The sequence below is a fragment of the Harpia harpyja genome, chromosome 5 (assembly GCF_026419915.1).
Source record: "Harpia harpyja isolate bHarHar1 chromosome 5, bHarHar1 primary haplotype, whole genome shotgun sequence".
NCBI classification, from domain to species: domain Eukaryota; kingdom Metazoa; phylum Chordata; class Aves; order Accipitriformes; family Accipitridae; genus Harpia; species Harpia harpyja.
In genome coordinates this window covers 32,644,179-32,664,535 of record NC_068944.1, presented here as the reverse complement: position 1 = coordinate 32,664,535, position 20,357 = coordinate 32,644,179, and the positions used below count along the sequence as shown (strand labels likewise).

The window sequence follows — 20,357 nt, the reverse complement described above, 5'->3', positions numbered from 1 at the left end:
GCGCTGCCAGCAACGCATGCCAAACGATTCATCAAAAATGCCTACAACTGCGACAAAGGACGTGCCCCCCCCGCCCCCCCAAATGAAAAACGATAAATAAATACAAAATGGGGCTGCGGCCGGCGGGAGGGCTGGGGCGGATGGAGCCGCCCCCTACCCCCCGCCGCAAGCACCAGGGGGGGGGCTGTCACCCCCGCCCGGCGAGCGGGGGGTGGCTGTCACCCCCGGACCGGTGTGCTGGGGGAGGGGGTCGCCCGGCCCCCCCGGCCGAGCGGTGCCCGCCGCCCGCCCGGTGCGGTCCCGCGGCCGGGCAGGGGCTGCCCGCGCCCGCCATCCCCGGCCGCCGCCTCCCGCACGGCGCCGCCTCCGAGATCCGCAGCGAGGTGCTGCGGCTCTTTCCAGGGGGAGCTGGCCGCCTGCGCGGGGCTTGCTCGTTCCTTCCTTTTTCCCCCCCCTTTTTCCCTTTTGTTGGGTGTTTATTACTATTATTATTTTTCTTATTTTTTTTAACCGCCTTTCTTCCGCCCGGGAGCGGCGAGCCCCCGCAGACATCCCGCCTATTCCCCAAACGCTTTCCAGCAGGACAATGCGAGCTCCGCCGCACGCCGCAGCCCCCGTCCGCCCCCGCCGGGGCGGGGAGGGGGGGATGAGGACCGGGGGGTGCTGCAGCCCGCCCGCCTTATGCAACCGCCCCCCGCTCTGCAGCCGCCCCCCCCTCTCCTCCTCCTCCTCCTCCGCGGCCGCCGCCGCCCCGCTAGCCGCCGCAGTACCTGTAGGAGCGCTCCCCCCGCACCGTGTGCTTCCTGAAGGGGATGATGGTCCCGTTATCCTGGATGATGTCGTTATTGTTCTCGCCATTTGGGGACAGGGCTTGGGTCGGTCCGGGCATTGGCGCTCCCGCGGCTCCGCAGAGCCCCGCGCTGCTGGTGTGCGGAAGGTGGCGGCAGCCCAGCTCTCGCCGCCCGCCCGCGCCGCCCCGCGCCGCTCCGCTCCGCCCCGCCGCGCACGTCAGCCCCGCCGCCGCGGCCGCCGCCGCCGCCGCGCCACGTGACCGCCCCTCGCCATGGTAACCGGCCGACTCCGCGCCTCGCCTTCCTCCGCGCCGCGGCCGCCCCGCCGCGCCCGGGGAGGGGAGGGGGTAGGCGGGCCGCGACCAGCCCGCCCCGCCCCGCGCCCCCACACAAAGAGCCGCTCGCCCCGTGTGTGCGGGGGGATCCGCCGTCCCCCGCGGGTGGCGGGGCTGCGGGGACGGCCCGAGCTGTTAGGCGGCCCTTCTCGGTGCCGGCAGACAAAGCGCTAGGGGCAGCCCCACGCACGCACAAACACACACACCCTCCCCGCGCCCCCACGCCCTTGTCCCGCCGCCTCCGCGCGTGTCCCTGCACACTCGTGGGCGGCACAGGAAGACGTCCTTCTTCTCCCCTCCAGCAACGGCGGGTGGGGGGGGGGAAGCCGTGCCGCGCCTCTGCCCACCTCTCCCGGTGGCGGCAACGCTTTCGCCCTGGTTCCAGGAGAACAACCGAGAGACCTCGAAGCCCGACGGCTCAGCGTCGCCCTCCTTTCCCTGACGCCAGGGAGCTATTTCGGGCTCCAGCTTTTGCAATTAGCAATAAACGAGACACCCCCCCCAGCACGCTGCGCTGCTACACTGCCCAGACGGCAGCGGGGTAACCCGAACGGGGAAACGCCGCCCGGCTCCCCTTAACGTCTTCCCTCCCTTTTGGTGTGCCTGGAGTAATTAATGGCCACCTCCACTGCACACACAAAGCTTGCCCTCGCCTGCCAGCTCCACCGGCCGCAGCTCACAAGAACGGGTTTTGTGTTTAATACAGTAGTCACAGTGCTAACAAGAATGTGCATAAATATTAAATGGTATGAGAATACCAGGATGCAAGAAATCATGGACTCCTAATCGTAAAAAAGCATAAGAAGGTCTAAGTTGATCGATGCTATTTTTTTTTTTCCTGTGTCTGCCACTCCGCCTGGATTTCCTCCCCTCCCATCCCTAAGCACCAGGATGTCCAAGTTACCAGGCTCTGTATCCCTGCTTACAGCTTCAATGGAGAGCACAGTAAAACACCTGCCAAGCTGCATTGCATGTTTCCAGCTTTCTCCTGCTCTCAGGCTTATGCAGAGGAACCATTCAATGGCACGTCCTTTAAAATCTTGCTTGGATCAGAAACAAGGAGGGAAAAACTCTGCCAAGGCAGTAGCACTGAACTGCTGGCACCGTGAGCTCTGTTAGCACCACCATTCACACGACCCATCTCTTCCTCCACTTCATTTAAAAGGGTTTCTTATTGCCCCCAGTCCATTTCCCCCTGTGTATCTCCCCTTGCCTAAACAGCAACATCCTTCAAAGCTTCACATTAACCACAGAGCAACACCAATCATCCTCAGAAGCAGATCTGAACTTCACCGCAGTAAAACCTACCCTCGTGTCGCAACGGTGGATCAAAACTCACACATTTACCACATTAGAAAAACAAACCATCCAATTGTTCACAAACTGTTTTCTCTGAACAGAAACCAGCAAGAGCAACTATGGGCACAGTCTCTAAACAGCTCTGTATGACCTCAAGGCTGTTAGATGCCAAAGAGCAAAAATCTTTGGGCAGATCTACCAACATCTTAAAAAAAAGCACCCCCAAATCCAACTCTTTTTTTAAAAGAGTTTTAAGGTGGCAGGTCAAATGGAAGCAATATGAGTATTTCCAATATGTTCTCAGAGGCACATGCTGATATTTTATTAAAACTTAAAAGTTCTGAAGTATGAGTTTGATCAGGTTTATACCTCAGATTTTTTTCTGCATGAAGAAAGTGATTTTACAAATTTTTAACTAATCGTTATCTAACCTTTCAGACTGAAATGACACTTTCCCGAAAGCTTAGTTTACATGATTATGCTCATGATACAGAGTCTGGATTCACAGAGAGCTTGTAAGCTGAATAACTAAACACCAACGGCAGAGCATTTGGACCGCTGAGAAACTACTTGGTTTTAAATCGGATGTATACATTAACACACACACAGAGAAATCTCTAACATAACTCAAATTAGCCTGCCAATTTGCCATGGTCCTCTGAACACCAAGACAGGAGATTTTATTTATTCTTTCTGCTGGGTTTTCAAATATACTCAAATTTCGCTTGCAGTAAGCAACCTATGGACATTTGCAGTTGACATACTTTATTGAAAAATGTTCCAGTCATCTGGCAACAGTAAACCCACTGGAGAAAGTTGCCTTTGTCTTTTTCAAAACAAGCAACAAAATACATTCTGCTAAAAAAGCCAGTAAGTGCCTTAGTAACACTCAAGAGCATGGGGAAGCCAGAAACGCTGCATGGTGACAGAATATAAAAATAATCTATAGCAGGTCTTTAGCTGCCAGACATAACCCTACCTGCTCTGCTAGGCAGCAAGCAGTAAAACACTCTGCTACCTTAACTTGTAAAAATATTTTTATTTCTTCACCAGTGGCAAAGAACAGAAGCTTCTTTATTGAAGTCTCCAAAACTGTTTGAAACATGTACTGGCAAAGCTACAGGGAGAGAAGTGCAGGTGAGGACAGCAGAGCAGCCTCACTTCAGACCCCTTCTTGCCTCTGCATTAGGATTCAAGTTCGGAAGACACACGCTGCCTCAACGCAGTACCTTACCTTTACAGAGGCTGAGCCAGGCCTCAGCACGAGAAGCTTTGTGCTGGTTTTCAAAAAGCACATGCTTCTTCGATTGATCTAGCACAGCCTGGGGGGGACAGTATGCAATACAGATTCCACATGCGTGGCATTCCCTCCACTTACATCTCTGTTTGAGCACTGCGTGGCCCACAAACATGACTCTTTATGTGCAGGAAGCCACCAGCGTCGTCTTCCCACTTCCATCGTTCTGAGCAAAGAGGTCTCGGATGTGGATCCAGGGACACAGAACAAGAGGAACCTGTTGCTGTTATTGCCTGTGCATTTGTGCTGCCTTTATCGATTTTACACACAGTAGGCATACAAATAGAAAAGCAGCTTGAAGAATAAAAGGTCGGCATGGTGCTGATAGAAAAGCCCCACCTATGGTACATTGAAAGTACTGAAATCTAGTATTCACAAGTGATATGCAGACTAAGCAAAGAGCCAGGAAAGCAATTAATGCTGAAGGATTGAGTTACAAAACCTGATGTAAGAGATCTTCAAGCACTGAGAACCACAGAAGCAATGACTGGAAGGGACCTATGGAGCTTGTCCAGTCCAATCTCTCGCTCAGAGCAGGATCATCACCAGCAGGAGATCAGGTCATGTTTGGTGACATGATCATAGTCTAGCCAAATCTTAAACATCTCCAAGGATGGAGATGTCACATCCTCTCAGGGGAACCCGCTCCCGTGCCACGTTTGCCTGCCACCCGACTTTGGCTACAAGGTGATCCCACGCTTCCCCTGGAGAATACAGCAAGTCCCAGATGTGCCGAAGATGAAAAAGGCACCCTACCCCAGCGCATGCATTCCGGTCCTTTGATTTCTGCTGTGGTGAACCGGGTAGAGCGAACACCAGTGAGCACTCTAACAGGCCTAAAAGTCTTTCTCCAAAATCTGGTTGCTCCTCCCTCCTCAGAGCTTTTGTTTTCAGTTCTTCTCTCCTTACTTGCTCTAGGCCTCACTTATTGCAGTAAAAAGGCCATGCAGCATGATTTATAACACCTGAGAGTGAAATCCCCTAAAAGCCCAAAATGCATTGTTAGAAAGACCTCAGGCATGCTCAAGCCAGAATTTTATATTAGGCAGCTAATGTGGAAATAAATTATGAGTATTTTAACGCTGATACAAAGTACCCAATGCACAGCCTCTGAAAACAGAGGTGATGGCCACACTAGAGACTTCTGCTGATGGATTTGTCAGAAGATAAAAAAAGAAACACAGTTTTGGGGAGCTTTGTATGTGACATAGCCAAAGCATAAATACAATTAATGACTGCAGAAAGTCCCCAGTGCTTGGATAACCTCGCAGGGGGGATAGGGGGTGAGATCAAGAAAAATGCATTTAACCCTAGAGTGGCCAATGAGCATCCCTCATCTCTGACATCTCTGTTCATGTTCAAGTTTGTAAAGGAATCTGTGTGATATTCCTTGCACTGCTCTCAGAATACACCTCAGCTACAACTTCACACTGTAGCAAACACCATGCAAGTATAATAATTTTGGCCCATGTACTTCACTGTTCAGATGGGTTTCATGAACACTCTTGTCACAAATGCAGTTTTTCCACTGGGAAAGAGAATGAGAAAACCAGATTTCAGGCAAAAAAACAGTTAGAAGGTAGCAACAGCTTTTGTAAAGCAGCAGTCTGATCAATGTAGTCTGCTTCTTTTATCAGGATGAAGATTAACAAAATTCTGCAAAGCAACATATTTACACACTGTAAAGCAAAATCAAAGTTATTTCTAGCACTCAAGTGTGCATGTTTATCAGAAACCTGTGCAGAAACAGGCTCTCCCTGAAGGAGTTGGCCAACAGTATTTAGATTTTCAAATAAGTGAATAAAGCGAATCAGGAAGAGCTAAAAAAAAAGTTACTCTGTTAGGTCTTGGGCACATCTTGCTTGTTCAAGGAAGCCCCAGTTCATTAAGCTACATAGACATACTTTATTCCCAGCATGAGCAGATTCAGTAAGATGGATATAACCATGAGCGTACTTAATTAGGCTGCATCAGAATCAGCCTAATTTCTGACAGTATACACCATGAATAAAAATTTCATTTAGTAAATTAAGAACAGAAGACTTAGGAGATCCAGATTTGCATGTTATCTACAGGAAGTACAAATGAGGTATCTGCATGTCTATTAGAGAGCACTGGCTTGTGCCAGCCTAAGTTAGCGCACAGTTCTAACCTGTAATGATAAATTGTTACACAGAAACATCCATAAAAGAATTAGCAACAGCAATGTTACTAACATGGTGAATGTATATCAGATATGATGTGGTGTATGATAAGTTTCAGGCTGATCTGGATTATGCAGAACAACTCACATTTCCCGTTTCACTGACGTACTGTCAACCTCACTGATCAGGCCAAAGGAAAGCTCCCACTGTGGCATAAAATCACTTCAAGTGAAAATTCAAAACTATAATTTTATAGGCTTTCTTTGTTTATACAACATTGAATAAATTCTCCCACCTCCATCCTGTTACTTCATTCTATGCCTTAACTTTCAGGGCGCATTGCATTTAAACTCACTATACCAAACAGCAAATGATAATTTTGTCAGGACAAAGAAACACTGCATGAGTTTTAATAAAATGGCTACTTATCACTCCAGACATCCTGTAGGTAAAGAATGAGCTTCCCACCCTTGGGGATTATAGTGTTGCCACTTTAAGCAAAGTCTTGATTATTTGCCTTCCCTGGAGAGAGACAGATAAAGAGAAAGAAAGAGAGGGCTGTCCCAATTACACAATGTGCATGGACCACATCCCTATGAGGTAATTCAAGTCTATTTTTAAATATACGGACATATTTATACTTCAGAGGTCACATTTAATATTTTAAGAAGTGTTCTGTGCCTGCGAAGAAGAGTAAAATAAAACTTGGGGTCTTTGTCAGCTAAGCATTCTTGAAAATTTGGCCTAACAAGCTGCAAATCCAATCTGACCATTAGTGTATGAATTCCTCACTAAAGAGAGAGGTCTTGAAGAGCCACAGCCTGTGGGTATTTTTCTTTAAAAAGGCAGCAGTTACCTTTTATACTTACTGTAGAAATCAAATAGAAATCAGAGGATTATTTCAAGATTCAAATCTGAATCTACAATGTCTACAAAACCAGGATTTTTTTTGTTCAGAAACAGGATTTCAGAAAGCCTTGAATAAAAGAGATATTTTAAGACTGTTGCATACTTTTAATATTAATTGTTAGATTAAAATTAATAAATAGGTTTAGTGGACATTTATTAAATCCAACCCTTTCAGGGTTTAGCTAAATCCAGCTGCTTTAAAGAAAAAGCCCAAATTCCTATTTAGAAAGAAGCACTCTTCAGTATACATCAAAGGATTCTGTACTTAAAACATAAGAAGTTCACACTGAATATCCAAAGCATTTTTGTCAACACTTCCTACTTAACAAAAAGCTCCAGTGAGAGCAGGAAACACTCCGTGAAGGATGGTTCCAAAGAGAAGAAGTTTTTACTTCCACTAACTCCAGACCAAACCAAAATTTTGAGTTCTTTAGTGTCTGTTACATTTGTGTTCAGTGACATCCACCAGGCAATAGCAGAGTTTCAGGCACACCTTGGGAGGCTGCTTTCATCTGAAAACCTGTAAATGGAAGCTGTGATCAATAAGTGCTTGGACTCCACTGTCTCACTCTGCCTTTAATACTGATTGAAAGGAATTGAGGCAGGAAGCTGACTCGTGGCTCACTCACGTGCATTTAAACGGAATTATTTGGCTAGAGCTGTTCCACATTTACCATCACCACTTCCATTTGCACCGAGGTGTTAACTAGTTTTCCAGGCTTGTTTTGTCAGAGTTCAGATGTAAAGGCTATGAAAAGCCAAGATAAAAACATTCAAAATGTTCAGGTAATCTGGATTCCTAGACTTTTTCAGAGAATGACAAAACTTTAATTAAATGAAGGTGAGATTAGTCTTCTAGAAGAGAGGGATTTAGGATTTTCAAGTTTCAATACAGTACAGTTTATGACTGTTACCACTGGAAAAAGTCAGAGCTTCAGACATTCATATCCTAAACAAAACCAATGAAACAAGTTATAAATGGTAAAAGCCTGTAAGGGTTTGGAAATGTGAGAGTAGAAGAAAAGTCTAGCATTTCTCTATATATTTTCAGCTGTTGAGGCATCTTTGGCTTTCTTGGGGCTAAAAAGGGGTGCCTGGAAAAATGCAGAAAGATGACAAAGTCATGTAGGAGTGGACAATCTACCTCTCTGATGTTCCTTCTTACTGTTCTTCTACACTGAAAATATCAGCAATATACTTTGAAGGCATTTCAGTCTAATGATATATTTCATAAAAGCAACACTGGGGCATGGGGGAGGACAAAGGAGAAACTTTGCAACACCATTTGTCAAGGGCAGAAGTTTCTAATGTGAAAATCTGATACAGCTGTATCCCACACTAGAGTGATACCTTTATTGGTAGATGATGACTTTCAACATAACTTGTTACATTACTCTGCTGAAAACTTGACTTGGCATTGATATTACATACTAAGAATTCAAGAATAGTTATTAATGGTTCTTGGGATCAATGATTCTCCATTCCTATTGTACAAGAAGCATTGTGAAGCTGATAGCCATTTGATTTGCACATGTTATCCAAGTAACTTAATGCTCCACATGACTCTCTGATACCTGCATGTAACACAAGGAGAAGTTTAAATGGTTTGGAATGATTATTGGCTAAGATCTGTTCAGCATACAGTGTTGCACCTTGTCTAATATCAGCATTACAGATACTGGACACGTGAAGCTTGCACAGGGCTTATAACCCATCATAAGGAACATTACATTTGTCAACATTTACCAACCTGTCAAAGACGCTCACCACTGCTAAAAAGGAAAGGAGAAGGCTGGCACCAGAAAGTAATGATTCCAGCAGATGGTCAATCAAGTTTTCGGATACCTATTACTGGATCAAAAATGCTTCCATCAGCTGACAGAAAGGGCTAGATCATTACAAACCAAGATTTGAAGGGGTTACTTTGTGCCAGGAAACTGTCAATTAAGTGTCCGTCCTCCCACACCCAGCAAAAAGCCAACATAAACATTATTACATACTCTAGCTAACGTGAAAGAAATACAGAGCATATTCATGCCTGACCAGGATCAAAATCGCACTGCCAAGTCATTCAGTTGTGTGTGAGTTTTTCTGCAATTGCAAACCCTGATCCAAGAATCCGGTGCCTTGCTGCAAAACACTACAACAGTTTCCTCAGGTCCTTACAGTGTGCTACAAATCATTCTCTTACAAAGCGAATGTGTCACATGCCCATCAAATTAGCAAATGCCAAGAAGTTACACAGAAAAAGGCGTGCTTTTTTGTTCGTTTGTATGCCGCCTGCCCCTTCTCTTGATAACTGCTTTTCATCTGGGACATTCATAACATTTTACAAAAACTAATTTCTGTCAGCTTTCCTCATTTTACAAGCACAGAAACAAGCCCTGCTGCTATGACCAGCTTCCTCAAAACACTTACTGTCCCAAGTCTGTGCAAGCTTCATCCTCAGCACCACTATGGTGGGTCCCCATCCTTTCTCCATTGCTACAACTAGACAAGCTTCTCCTCCCTTTTATCTCAGGATTTCTTCCACACCTGAGGTTTCCCCATCGTTCTTTCTCCCATTCTTTCCCACCCTTCCTTTGTCAGGTGTAATCCTTTGTAGGCTTGGGCAATTTCCACTTTCCTTCATCGGCCACCTGCTGAGAACCTGGGTCAAATCGGTTCCCTTCCCTTGGACAAAGTCCCCAGCATACCTATTGTCCAGCTAACATACTGTCATTAGCCAATTACGCCTCATTTCATCCAGGCTGAGAGGAATGTGCTACAGTACTTGCCTGCTAAGGTGCATGCACATTCACACGCAGCCATCCCAAGAAGTGACATCTGTATTTAAGGGCTGCATAACACCCACGATTCGCACACGTCCTGTGACACATTGCTGCCATTAGCATACTAAAGAGCTGAAATCCCTGAGCCACCTCAGCACCTCTGAAAAACTAGGTTGCAAGGATTTGCTTGTGATCACTAGCTCACAGAGAAATCAAGGAGTGCTGCTTCTTTGGGCTAGAACAAATATACATATTGCACACACATAATTTTTTAACAGAAATTTGTCTTACCATTCAAATAGACTTGCTCTTAGTTATTTCAGGCTCCTTACAGGCCAAATGCACCCATCTGAGGCGTTCTGGTTTTTACTTTCTGACAATTTCTTACACGCATGCTTTTTAACTTGCTCTTAAGTATTTAGACCTGTGACACACTTATAAGTAACAGTTACTATTTGCAAATGCTAGAGCATTTGGGAGCAAGAAACTGTTCTTTTAAGTACAATCTAATTGCTACGTTACACAATACTCTCACTAATCTTAAAGTTTTAGTTTCCTCATCTACTGATGGAAAACAGACTTCTTCCGATGGCAAATCAAGGTTCATTATCATAGTGTTTATCTGAAGTCTTTATCAATAAAATAGCCTTCAAATGAAGAGGAAAAATAATTTTCACAGACAGCTTTAACCATGTTACACTTATATTAGTACTCTGAATAAAAAAAAAAAAGAAATTGCAAACTGTGTCAAGACACTTCTCTTGCTGACAGGCATTCTCTAAGAGGACTTTTGGAACTTCACATATTAGACCAAGTTTCCATGAATACTTTGAGACCTTTAGTAAGCTAGTGCTTTATTTAGATACTAGCACCCTATGGAAAGCTTATCAAGCACTTTCTGAAATCCTGAAATTTCAAATTAGCAAAAAAAAAGTCCTTGCCTGGTTGTTAAGAGGCAAAGCCAGTTGTGAGAAAGCTACTACTGGCCTGCTTTAGTGGAAGGTGCATCTGCTAACAGCAACACACACAAATACTGGGGCTCAGCGACGAGAAATGAGGAAGCAACAAAACTTGCAAGCAATGTACTACAGTAAATTTTCCTTATAAAGTCAAGTTAACAACTTTTTAAAAATCACACCTAGTAATTAAATTAATAGTACCACAGCTGCTGACATAAATTTGTGGATCAAATGTGATACCAGCTGAAGTACTAATGTGACATTATTTTATTTAAATGTAGGGAACAGATGAAATGTAATATAAAGCTCACACCCCTACTCTGAAATAGAGGGAGAGCCATTAAAAATGTACCCCTCTCCATTCCCAGCAGACAAGAACATACAGAAAGTGCATGATCTTACTGAAAAGATAAACAGCTGGATTTACTTGCTTCCATTAACCAATGACCCACTTGTCAAACCTAAGCCGTAGCTTTAAAAGAGTGATTACACGAAGCCTCTTATATTAGACAAAAAAGATCCCAGCTATGAAATCAGACCAAGTCTGAACATACTTGAGCGCAGTCGGTATTGTTCTTTTATACAAACACAAGATGAGAACCAGTTATTCTTTTTAAAACCTACAATTTAATGTAAGGGTGTTTCCTACAGTGCCGTTCAGAAGGCATTTATCCCGTGCAGCCCACTCAGGTCATTAGTGGCAAGCCAAATCGAGGCCTTGTGTAAGCGGATGAAGCTCTAATGGAAGCCACTGCATAAACCTTAATGTGGGGGCACTGCCAGCTTCCTTCCATGAGGAGTGGGGGTATTCGTGGAGAAGTAAAACTGGCACTCCCCACACTAAATGGTCACCCTGACACATACCTGGCCCATCTCATCCCTCAGAGAGGATTTTTAACAGGGGCTGCAGCTGTGCACACTTCGGTGGCAGATCTGCAGCTGAGGCTTTTAAGGCTCCAGCCAGCTGCCATCGACTTTGCCCATGTGCAAGCACCTCCCACCACATGCCTGCTTCTGTGCTTGCTCCGGGCTCAGGGAGGAACAAACATGCAAGACGATACAGATGATTACAACACTGGGGCTTGAGTGCAAGCCCTAAATTAACAACAGAGGAAACGTATCAAGGACAACAAATTACTAGGTCCCAAGACACTGAAAACCTCTAATTTTGCTACCTTGTATTGTAATGCAACAGTAGTGCACACAACAGTGGCTTTCCCACACTCTACCTAAGGCTAAACAAGTCTCTAAGAAGGCTGAAGAAGCCATTATTATAAGCAACATTTTTACTGTAAGGACAATTTATAAAATTAAATGTGTGTTGCTTCCACCTGACCTCACTAGCATGCTGTGCGTTGCCAGCGACTCACGCTTTACTGTGACTCAGTATATAGGGTGATTTTCTGGAAGCTGCAGATCACGGACCAACTTAATAGTATAAGAATCCCAGCAGTCAGCTAATGAAAACCAGAGTTTCCAGCCCCAGTGATTGCAGAGAAATGTTGGAAAATGCTGATACTTGGATTGAGAAAAAAACCCAAAGAGTAAAACTCAGAAAAGCCAGCAACAACCAAACACCCCCCCCCCCCCCCTTAAAATAAAGTACAATATTCAAATGAGCTCTATCAAGCCTTTCTTTACTCTTGGGCTCTTAGCAGGCATGGGGGGGTTTCTGGGAGCCTGTCCACCTGCTGGATTTTACTCTGCTGCTGGAGGCCCTGAGCATCGCAGCTCAGCATCCCAGTGCCTGATGTGCAGGTACAGACTTTAGCAGCAGCATCGGAGAGGAGGCCAGGTAAGCTACGCAGTGCCTACCACGCCACAGGACAGGGACACGTGTACTTCATAGAAAAGAAGGTACAGGTGGGAACGGAAGCCATGGCACTCTGAGCTCCACACACCTCCCACCTCATCCGCAACAGCATTTTGGTTTCAGCTCATTTCTTTGTCATATTCCTCAGCAGCACTTGCGGGTCACCACTGTGTGCAGTCACCACTGTGCCAGCCCAACCTTCTCTTCCCATCTTCCTTTTACACTCCTCCATCTGCCTTCCTTTCTCCATCTCTCCTGCCTTTGCCTTTCCTTCCCTAGATGGAAGTCTAGGGCTACTTACCACTTTGCTGTTAGCACCTTCTGGACATTAAAGTGATCAGCAAGTGATCACACTTGCAGTCAGTATTGCAAACAGACTAGCAAGATACAGACTACTAGAGAAAGATCCTCTGTTTTCCTAACAGTTCCAGCCTGATGGCAGACTCAGGATGACTGCATAGAATCAGGGTAGGTCCTGCTCACATTTGCAAGATCATATTTATAAAATCTAGAAACTGCTTTGAAAAATGACAGTTATTTTTACAGCATCTGGATGCACAACAAATACTTGACATATCTAACAAGGATTAATATTTTTTAAGGTCCTTAAAAAAAAAAAGATTTTTTTTGCTGCTGGAGCAGAACTCAAATCATTACTTGAATAATCCTTTAATAAACATTCTCCAACTTTTAAACGAAGCACCATTGATAGGCAAAATGCAGAAGGCAACAAAAGATGACTAGAAATAAGGGTATCATTCTTTTTTTTATATTATTGTATATTGTCATGGCTTCAACAGTCATGGCACAAAGTAGCAACATTTTGTAACCTCTGAACAGTCGTATTGTGTATAAAATGAAAAAAGGCTTCTGTAGCATTTTGAGCGCAAAAGGTACTAGTGGTATGAAAACAGTGCCTTTTCCTTATTACAGTAGAAAATGAGTTTTCTATTTAATAAAATCCCCAACCACAAGACTATGTGTTTTTGTAACTGTGAATGTATGTCATTGCTGTTGACAGCTTCTGCATTGGAAAGGATCTCATTAACTCTGAACAAAACCACACGTTATCTTTTTTAAAAAGGAAAGTTACGTTCCTGATGAGTCAGCCACTTTGCTGAGCTCCTGTGGGATAATTTTTGGTATTGGGCACTGAAAAAATAAATATCACCCCAAAGTTCAGAATATTTTCAGACAACACCATAAAAGGCTATCCAAGCTACCCAATTCCTAAGTTAAGAAAGGAACGGGGCTGGTGAGCACGCAGCCATAAACAAACATTCCACTTCAGTTAACTTTGCTCTCTTAGGTTCAAGATTTAGGTCTCTGGTTTTCTCATGTTGGATCAAAACCAGCTATGAAGCAGCTGTGTCCTATGCAGGACTGACTCTGAAACAGATGTCCTCCACTACATTTTGGGCAACCTTCTGTTGTTTCCATGGAATGAAAATACTTTCGAAGCAGTACCACTCAGCCCAGAAGTTCACCTATTTCATATTTAAGTCATTTGGCTGAAGGTATAAAGCAGCCCTTAGGGAAGTCAAGTCTTCTTTGGTGGACATTAAGGGGACTGGTTTGGGGAAACAAGCAGTGGGGAACTGAGTAGGAAACAAAGTGCACTTATCTAGAAGTAGCATTTTATTCTGCACCAGTGCTGGGAGATAGGGAGAAAGAAGTGAGAGGAAATGCACCTTTAGCATGAATGACCAGGGAACATTTGTTTCTGTGCAGGGAAGAGAAAAGCTCATACAGGCCTTTTTGTTCAGATCTCCCCTGAACACTTCATGAGTTAATAGTTCATCATACAAACACACTTTATATACATGTATATATACATATTTTTAACACGCTTGCTTTCTCTTCCCCCATCTCAAAATTACTGAAATATAACAGGTAATTCCTAAGCTAATGTTCCAGTAGAAACCAGACTTGCTTTCTAATGTTAGCGTGTATTGTAATTGTTTTAGTGATAATACATCAAGCAAGGATACATCAGGCAAGGAATTGTAACTGCCAAAAGCCCCCTTATCTGCATCTCATACACGAGAGTGCCTGATGTGAGAACTGTAAAATTCCTTGGATGTTCCAACATCTAACCCTCATGTTGTTGTCCATATAACTGAACTCCATGAAAAAATACACCCATTTGTCAGGCTCAAAAGCACTGAAACCTGACTGGAAGGTTTCCTGAGTGAAGACTAGTATATAATAGCACGTTTCATGGATTTGGCTTTTGCAATTGTAATGGCTTAGCTAATTCTACAGCAATATAATGAATCTCTAGTATTAGAAGGCTGATAGTTAGATCTTTATTTTGACGTATAATAGGCCATAAAGACTAAGGGATTTGGAAAGGAAAGGCTACACAGTAAGCAGCAACCTGCAGGGAATACACTAGAAAGCTGTCTGTTGCTTCATGAGAGGGTTACTCATTGCAGGAAATCTGCACATGTCAGATAAGTTTCTATTAGACAGGTAGGATGCAGTCTGCTTTTATAAATGTCTACTTGGTGGCTGCACACTATCTCAAAGCTCACAGTTTTCTTTAGATTTCCTGTTGTTTCAAAGTACATGTGACAACAGCAGTATAACCACAGTGATGAAGCTTGACTTTAAGCAGCAGCACCTGCTCCATGCAAAAGTAGAAAGCAATAGTTGAAACCCACCATGGCTCAGCACAGGGCATTGCCCTGCCGCACTTCCATCTGCCACACCTTCACGAAGGGGTGTGGACCCTGTGGATGTTACTTTTTCCTAGTTCGTGTTCTCAGATGCCTCCTGTAGTCTAGAGCTATTGCTTCATCCTTGAGGTATACAAGCCTCTTTCAGCTCTGAATTATAGGCTGTTCTCCTCCTGAGAATCTCCAGGTACACTTGAGCCCTGCATATCTTCTAATTGCTGTGAAAGTAACTCTTCTCTCACAGCCTAAAGAATCTGAACTCTGTGGTTCCTTGTTTAACTCTCCCTCTCCCAGTGTCAGTCTCTTTTCCTTACCTGTGTCTGTGCCAGTGAACACAGGCAATTCTTGTATTTCCCATAGAACTTAACCTGCATCATGTCTATCATGTATCTGGAGAAATTTTTTGCAAACATATTTAAGGTTTTTTTCAGGGCATTAAATAACTTGGAGCAAATCCCTAGTTTCACTGTGAAACAAGTCTTTAAAATAGCTCAAACCTTTTTACTTTTAACTACAAAACAGAAAGTATCACCGCAAACTGAAATGCCTCCTACATCCAAAGTTAGCATTTATATACTGTAGTAGCTTTTCAAGCATTACCAGAAATGCAGTGGTGTGTTTTAAAGTGAAGGTTCTTCATTATACACCCCTACCATCATTTCAGTGCTACGCATATTTTCAGCACTCGCTATGAGTAAAGAAACCCCACACTGTATTGCAAACCACTAATGCTGCAGCACGTTCCTTGCCAAGGGAAAAGGCACGTGTGGTATCCAGCACAGTATGGTGAGCACTGTCAATAGTGAATCTGTTCAAATAAGAGGGTTTGGGTGTGTGTTTGGTTTTTTGTGTTTGGGTTTTTTTTTGGTTTGGGTTTGTTTTGTTTTGTTTTTCTGGGTATCCTATGCTCCATTTTGGCAACAGTGAAAATTTCTTGTTCAATAGCACAGGTGCAGCAGCAATGACACAAGGGCAGCAAGGGATGGCAACGGCAGGAAGCCCAGATCTGTTCCAGGCGCATCCTTTCCGACGGCCTTCTAAACATTGCCACCTTGTGGGCCTCCTATCTCCTGGTATCACTGATCTCTCCACTCTCTGCAGGTGACTGACTCCCTGTGCAGATTTTACAGGTGCCAAGCTGGAGGCTGGACAGTTTAAGTTAACATCCAGCTCGGGTGGGATGCAATTTAAACTCCCATAGATGGGGATTAAAAAAGGGACAGCACCTTACAAATTCTATCGGACATTAATTACTAACTCTGTACAGCAGCGTTTCACGTAGTTTGCTCTTTTTCCACCTAACATTATGAAGGCAGCACTAATAATGTGCAGAAAAGCCAACATTTAACTAAACAAAAGCAAGAATACAATTTCTCAAAACTCCCAAACAGAAAGGGAGAATCATTGTCCATCTTTAGCTTTTCTTTTTTTTTTTATTCCTTTCTGCCAGCATTTCCTTCTTACTCCAGTCAAAAACCCAAATTATTTCCAAAAAGTCTGTGGCATCTAGTTTAGCTTTTATTGGTTCTGTTTCATGAGTGAATAGTTCCAGATTACTTGAATCTATTAATTACACAAAGATGTTGCAAAGGAACATCACTCTATTATTGATATCAGACTTATCTAGCTACCACCTTACAGACATCAAACACAAGTTCTTGGGTACTTTCTCAGTCACTAGCACTGTAACAAACACATACAAACACACAAACATACTTACTTTGAGCATCCAAACACTTTCCCTGGTTGCCGGCTTGAACTATTCCTTGCAGCAATTTGGTACTGGAAAGAAAACACAATAACCTTTAGTTCAACAAGCAAACAGGAAAAAAAAAAAAAGACTCACTGAATGGTCTTTGTATCGGTTGGGCAGTGATGCAATAGCTGTATGCTAAAAATAAAACAAGAGGAGAAGCCCTTCATTACAATACCCTAATTCAGCTGCATTCACAATGGTTCAGTGTCTAACACATCTGCACAACAATCAGATGTTCCTCTGATATAGTAGCAAATCTATGAGCTCCCTTATGCAGTGCTACATTCAGAGTTTATTCATAACTGCCAGGCACATTGCTGTTTCTTCATCTGACCAGGCTTCTTCCGAGCACAGGCAATCAGTTATGACCGTTGTGTCATGCAACCGGGGCCTTGCTGCACTTGCTGGAACAGCTTTTCAGAGGAAAAAAAAAAATGTACCATTGAGAAACACATGAACTGATACGCAGGAAAGCCTGTGTTTTTGCCAATGCAAGACAAAAACACTGGCAATCCTTTGAAGTGTCTCACTTAGCAATGAAGTCATGATGCTGCCCACTTGTAGCAGCCACATTAAGGCCCGTTCCCTTCTGTGCTCCTAGATGTGATTGCCTACAATTGCTAGATTTGTCCTCGCATCCATTCTCTCAAGTGCTACATTACAGGCTACAGAAACATAAGTAGGAGCAACCATATACGGGTTTCAATTTGTGCCATGAATTACATACTGGGGTTACGTGGCTAAGTTTCTTAATTCGCCTTCTCAGTCAGCAGGAAATTTCATTCCTAGCAGGTAAATAATGGTTTACAGTCAGACCAGGGCTCTGGTTATTGCTTGTTTTGCATTCCTAGTCAACTAGTTGAGACAGCCCAGCAGGGAGGGGTATTCCAAAGGCATCTATCTCTACATAACAGCATGAAACTACACCAAACAGAATCCCAGGGGTGCTCGGATTGAATCAGGACTGAGGGTTGCAAGAAGCTCCCACAGGTGAATTTATATTCATCATAAATCCTGTTTTAAGAAGAGGAAAACATAAAGCAATTCTCACTACAATTCATTATCATCTGGGAAAGGTAAACAGACCTTTAAAGATGGCTTGTCTAAAGGACTGGATCCCAGCTCCAGGAGCTATGACTCATCTTGGCAGAGAACTTAGGAAGGCTGCTAGCAGACTGGAAGGCTGAAGCTACCTTAAAGCCAAACCAGAAAGGGAATTAGCTATTAAACGTGTTATTGTTTCATTTCTTTGAAGCTCTCCAAGCCTCTTAAGCTTTGCTTTTCAATGTACTCTTTTTTTTCCTCCATTTGTTTAATGTGGAAAGTGATTCCAGCACAGCTGACAAACCTCAGGCATCCTATTGGCAAAGGAACAGCAAATCCATCATGGTATGTTGGCTTTTGCTCAAGCAGACCCCCCTGAACTTAAGCTGGGATCTAACAGCACTACTCCAATAACTTGTAAGCATGGGACACTCTTAAGACGAAGGTTAGAAGAAGCAATTTCGCATCAGAAGGCATTGATCAGAACTTCTAACAGGCAACAGCAGTGGAAAGACATGGCGATTCCCTTAGAAATGGGAGACTTAATTTGCTCATGGAATATTTTCCACACTGTACTTTCTGAAGAGAGTGATATTTATGGCATACTGAAGACAGAGATAACTATTTGTCTTCAGTATGTAGACCTTGGTTTGAGAGGGATTTGAATAACCCCACCACACTGAACTTTATTTATACAGTCTGAAAGAAAAAAAAGAGAAGTCCTCACAGCAGAGGTTCCTAAAGCTTGGAAACTGCTGCTGCTGATGATAGGTGTACAGGTCAAACCAAAGAGGTACATCTCAGCAACAGCTCCTGACTTTTTGTCTGCATACAGGTCCTTACCAGAGGTACAGGGAGCAGTGCTAAGGCTATGGCCAGATGAGATAATTGGCACTTGCTTGCTGCTGTGTGCAGTAGCACTGCCAGGTCTCCACCTGCTCCATAAGCGATGCCAACACCTCGACCTGTACTTCTAGCTTGAGATGCCGGAGCAGCACCCAGGCAAGGGAGTGGTAGGAAACACCGGATCATTAAGGTGGAATTTAATTTAGGTGGACAAAGGAATGCAGTAGAGGTCCTAGTTAGTGGGTGTGAGGAAGGTAACGATGGGGAGCTGGAGTCTTCTTTGGAAGGGTGGAGGGATAAAGGTGTGCAATGAAAACAAGGGAGAGGAAAGGATGCCACATTTCCTTCCACTACATGCCAGGCCATGCACAGCTCTCAGTTGCAGACACTGGCATCGTATCACCGCTCTACATAAACCAGCAAGCACAATTCAGTTCCTCAAAACTCCAACACACACAGGCTGCACTGATTTTAAAATAGGTTCCCATCTCCTAAAGAGTCACTTACCAAGACATCTAAAGAAATTACTCCTTACACACTGGTAAACATAGGAAAAAGGTCAACAGGTAAAAAACAAGAGGATAAAGATCTAGAGGATCTGGAAAAAGGAAAAGACTTTAGAACACAGGAAAAAAAAAATTTCTTTAACAACAATTTAAAGAGGAATCTCAGAAAATCCTATGTAGTGAAACAGATAAGAAAAAAAGGATTATGCATTTTTTCAGGATAGAAACTTATGATTTGTTCCATGTTTTAAAGTTACACATAGCTGGAAGTTCCCTGTATTATACTATCTGTTTCCCTGATGGGGCAATTATGTTGGGGGAAAGAGACCAATGTTTATTAGAAAATGTTTTGAGTTAAGCTATTATGAACAGAATTTAGCAGATTTTGTTAATAGTTGATGACTATTCACATAGTGCATCCAGTTCTCTCCTTCCCACAGTCCACTCCTGCAACCCCTCGTGTCATCCTGCTGCAGTGACATTTGGGAGGTCAAGCCCAGCCAGGGGGTCAGGCTGGTGGGCCACTGGCTTCCAGGTAGGCATTCAGAACATCCCTCAGGGGGTCCCTTGTTTCACCAGGTGTATGTACAGACCTGTAGCCTATGTTTGCCACTTTCTCAGACGCAGTTGGGTTACACAACCTGCTGTTGATACTAGTTTGTGCTGGTGGAGGCCTCGGACAGGTTTGGCAGACTCTTGCTGTTCAGAGTTTATGGGATCTTGGGATATCCAGTGGATTCAACAGGACTACTGCTTATCTGGTCTCAGAAGGTTTTCACCTGCTCCCTCTCAGTGCATACTTTTCCTCCCTGTGAACTTGTTTTCTGGTAGCTATCGCTACATCCACAAACTCAGTTACCTGTTGAACCCATTCACACAAACTGACACAGAAGGGGCTTCTATGACAATATCCCTTGAAATGCTGCAAGACATTAATTTAATTTTGAATGAATACTGACTGAAAAAACAAATAAACAAACAAAACACGGATTGGGCAAGAGCGATATGAGAAAGCAAGCCGAAAGCAAAGCAACTAAGTCAAAAAAGACAGTGCAGCAGAGGCAATCTGCAGAAAACAAGGTACAACAGAATCTAGAAGCACATCATATAGGCATACTATGTAAAGTAGTACCCATAGTTGTTAGTTTGAAGGACCAAGGAGGAAAAGTTAGGACAGACTGTTATTAAGGTGACTTAAATCAAATG

The 20,357-nt window shown here is 43.8% G+C and overlaps 1 protein-coding gene across 4 annotated transcripts in view; it reads right to left on the bottom strand.

Moving 5' to 3' along the window:
• Window positions 1-20,357, bottom strand: part of MAPRE2 (microtubule associated protein RP/EB family member 2) — a 92,890-nt gene that overhangs the window by 59,471 nt on the left and 13,062 nt on the right. Inside the window, exon 2 of one of the 4 annotated variants that reach the window (XM_052788475.1) lies at window positions 16,720-16,781. In XM_052788475.1, the coding sequence (XP_052644435.1) occupies window positions 16,720-16,781 (62 nt within the window). Of the gene's footprint in view, window positions 1-770; window positions 1,009-3,659; window positions 3,735-16,719; window positions 16,782-20,357 lie in introns of those variants that run through there. The other 3 variants (XM_052788477.1, XM_052788476.1, XM_052788478.1) reach the window with 3 other exon arrangements.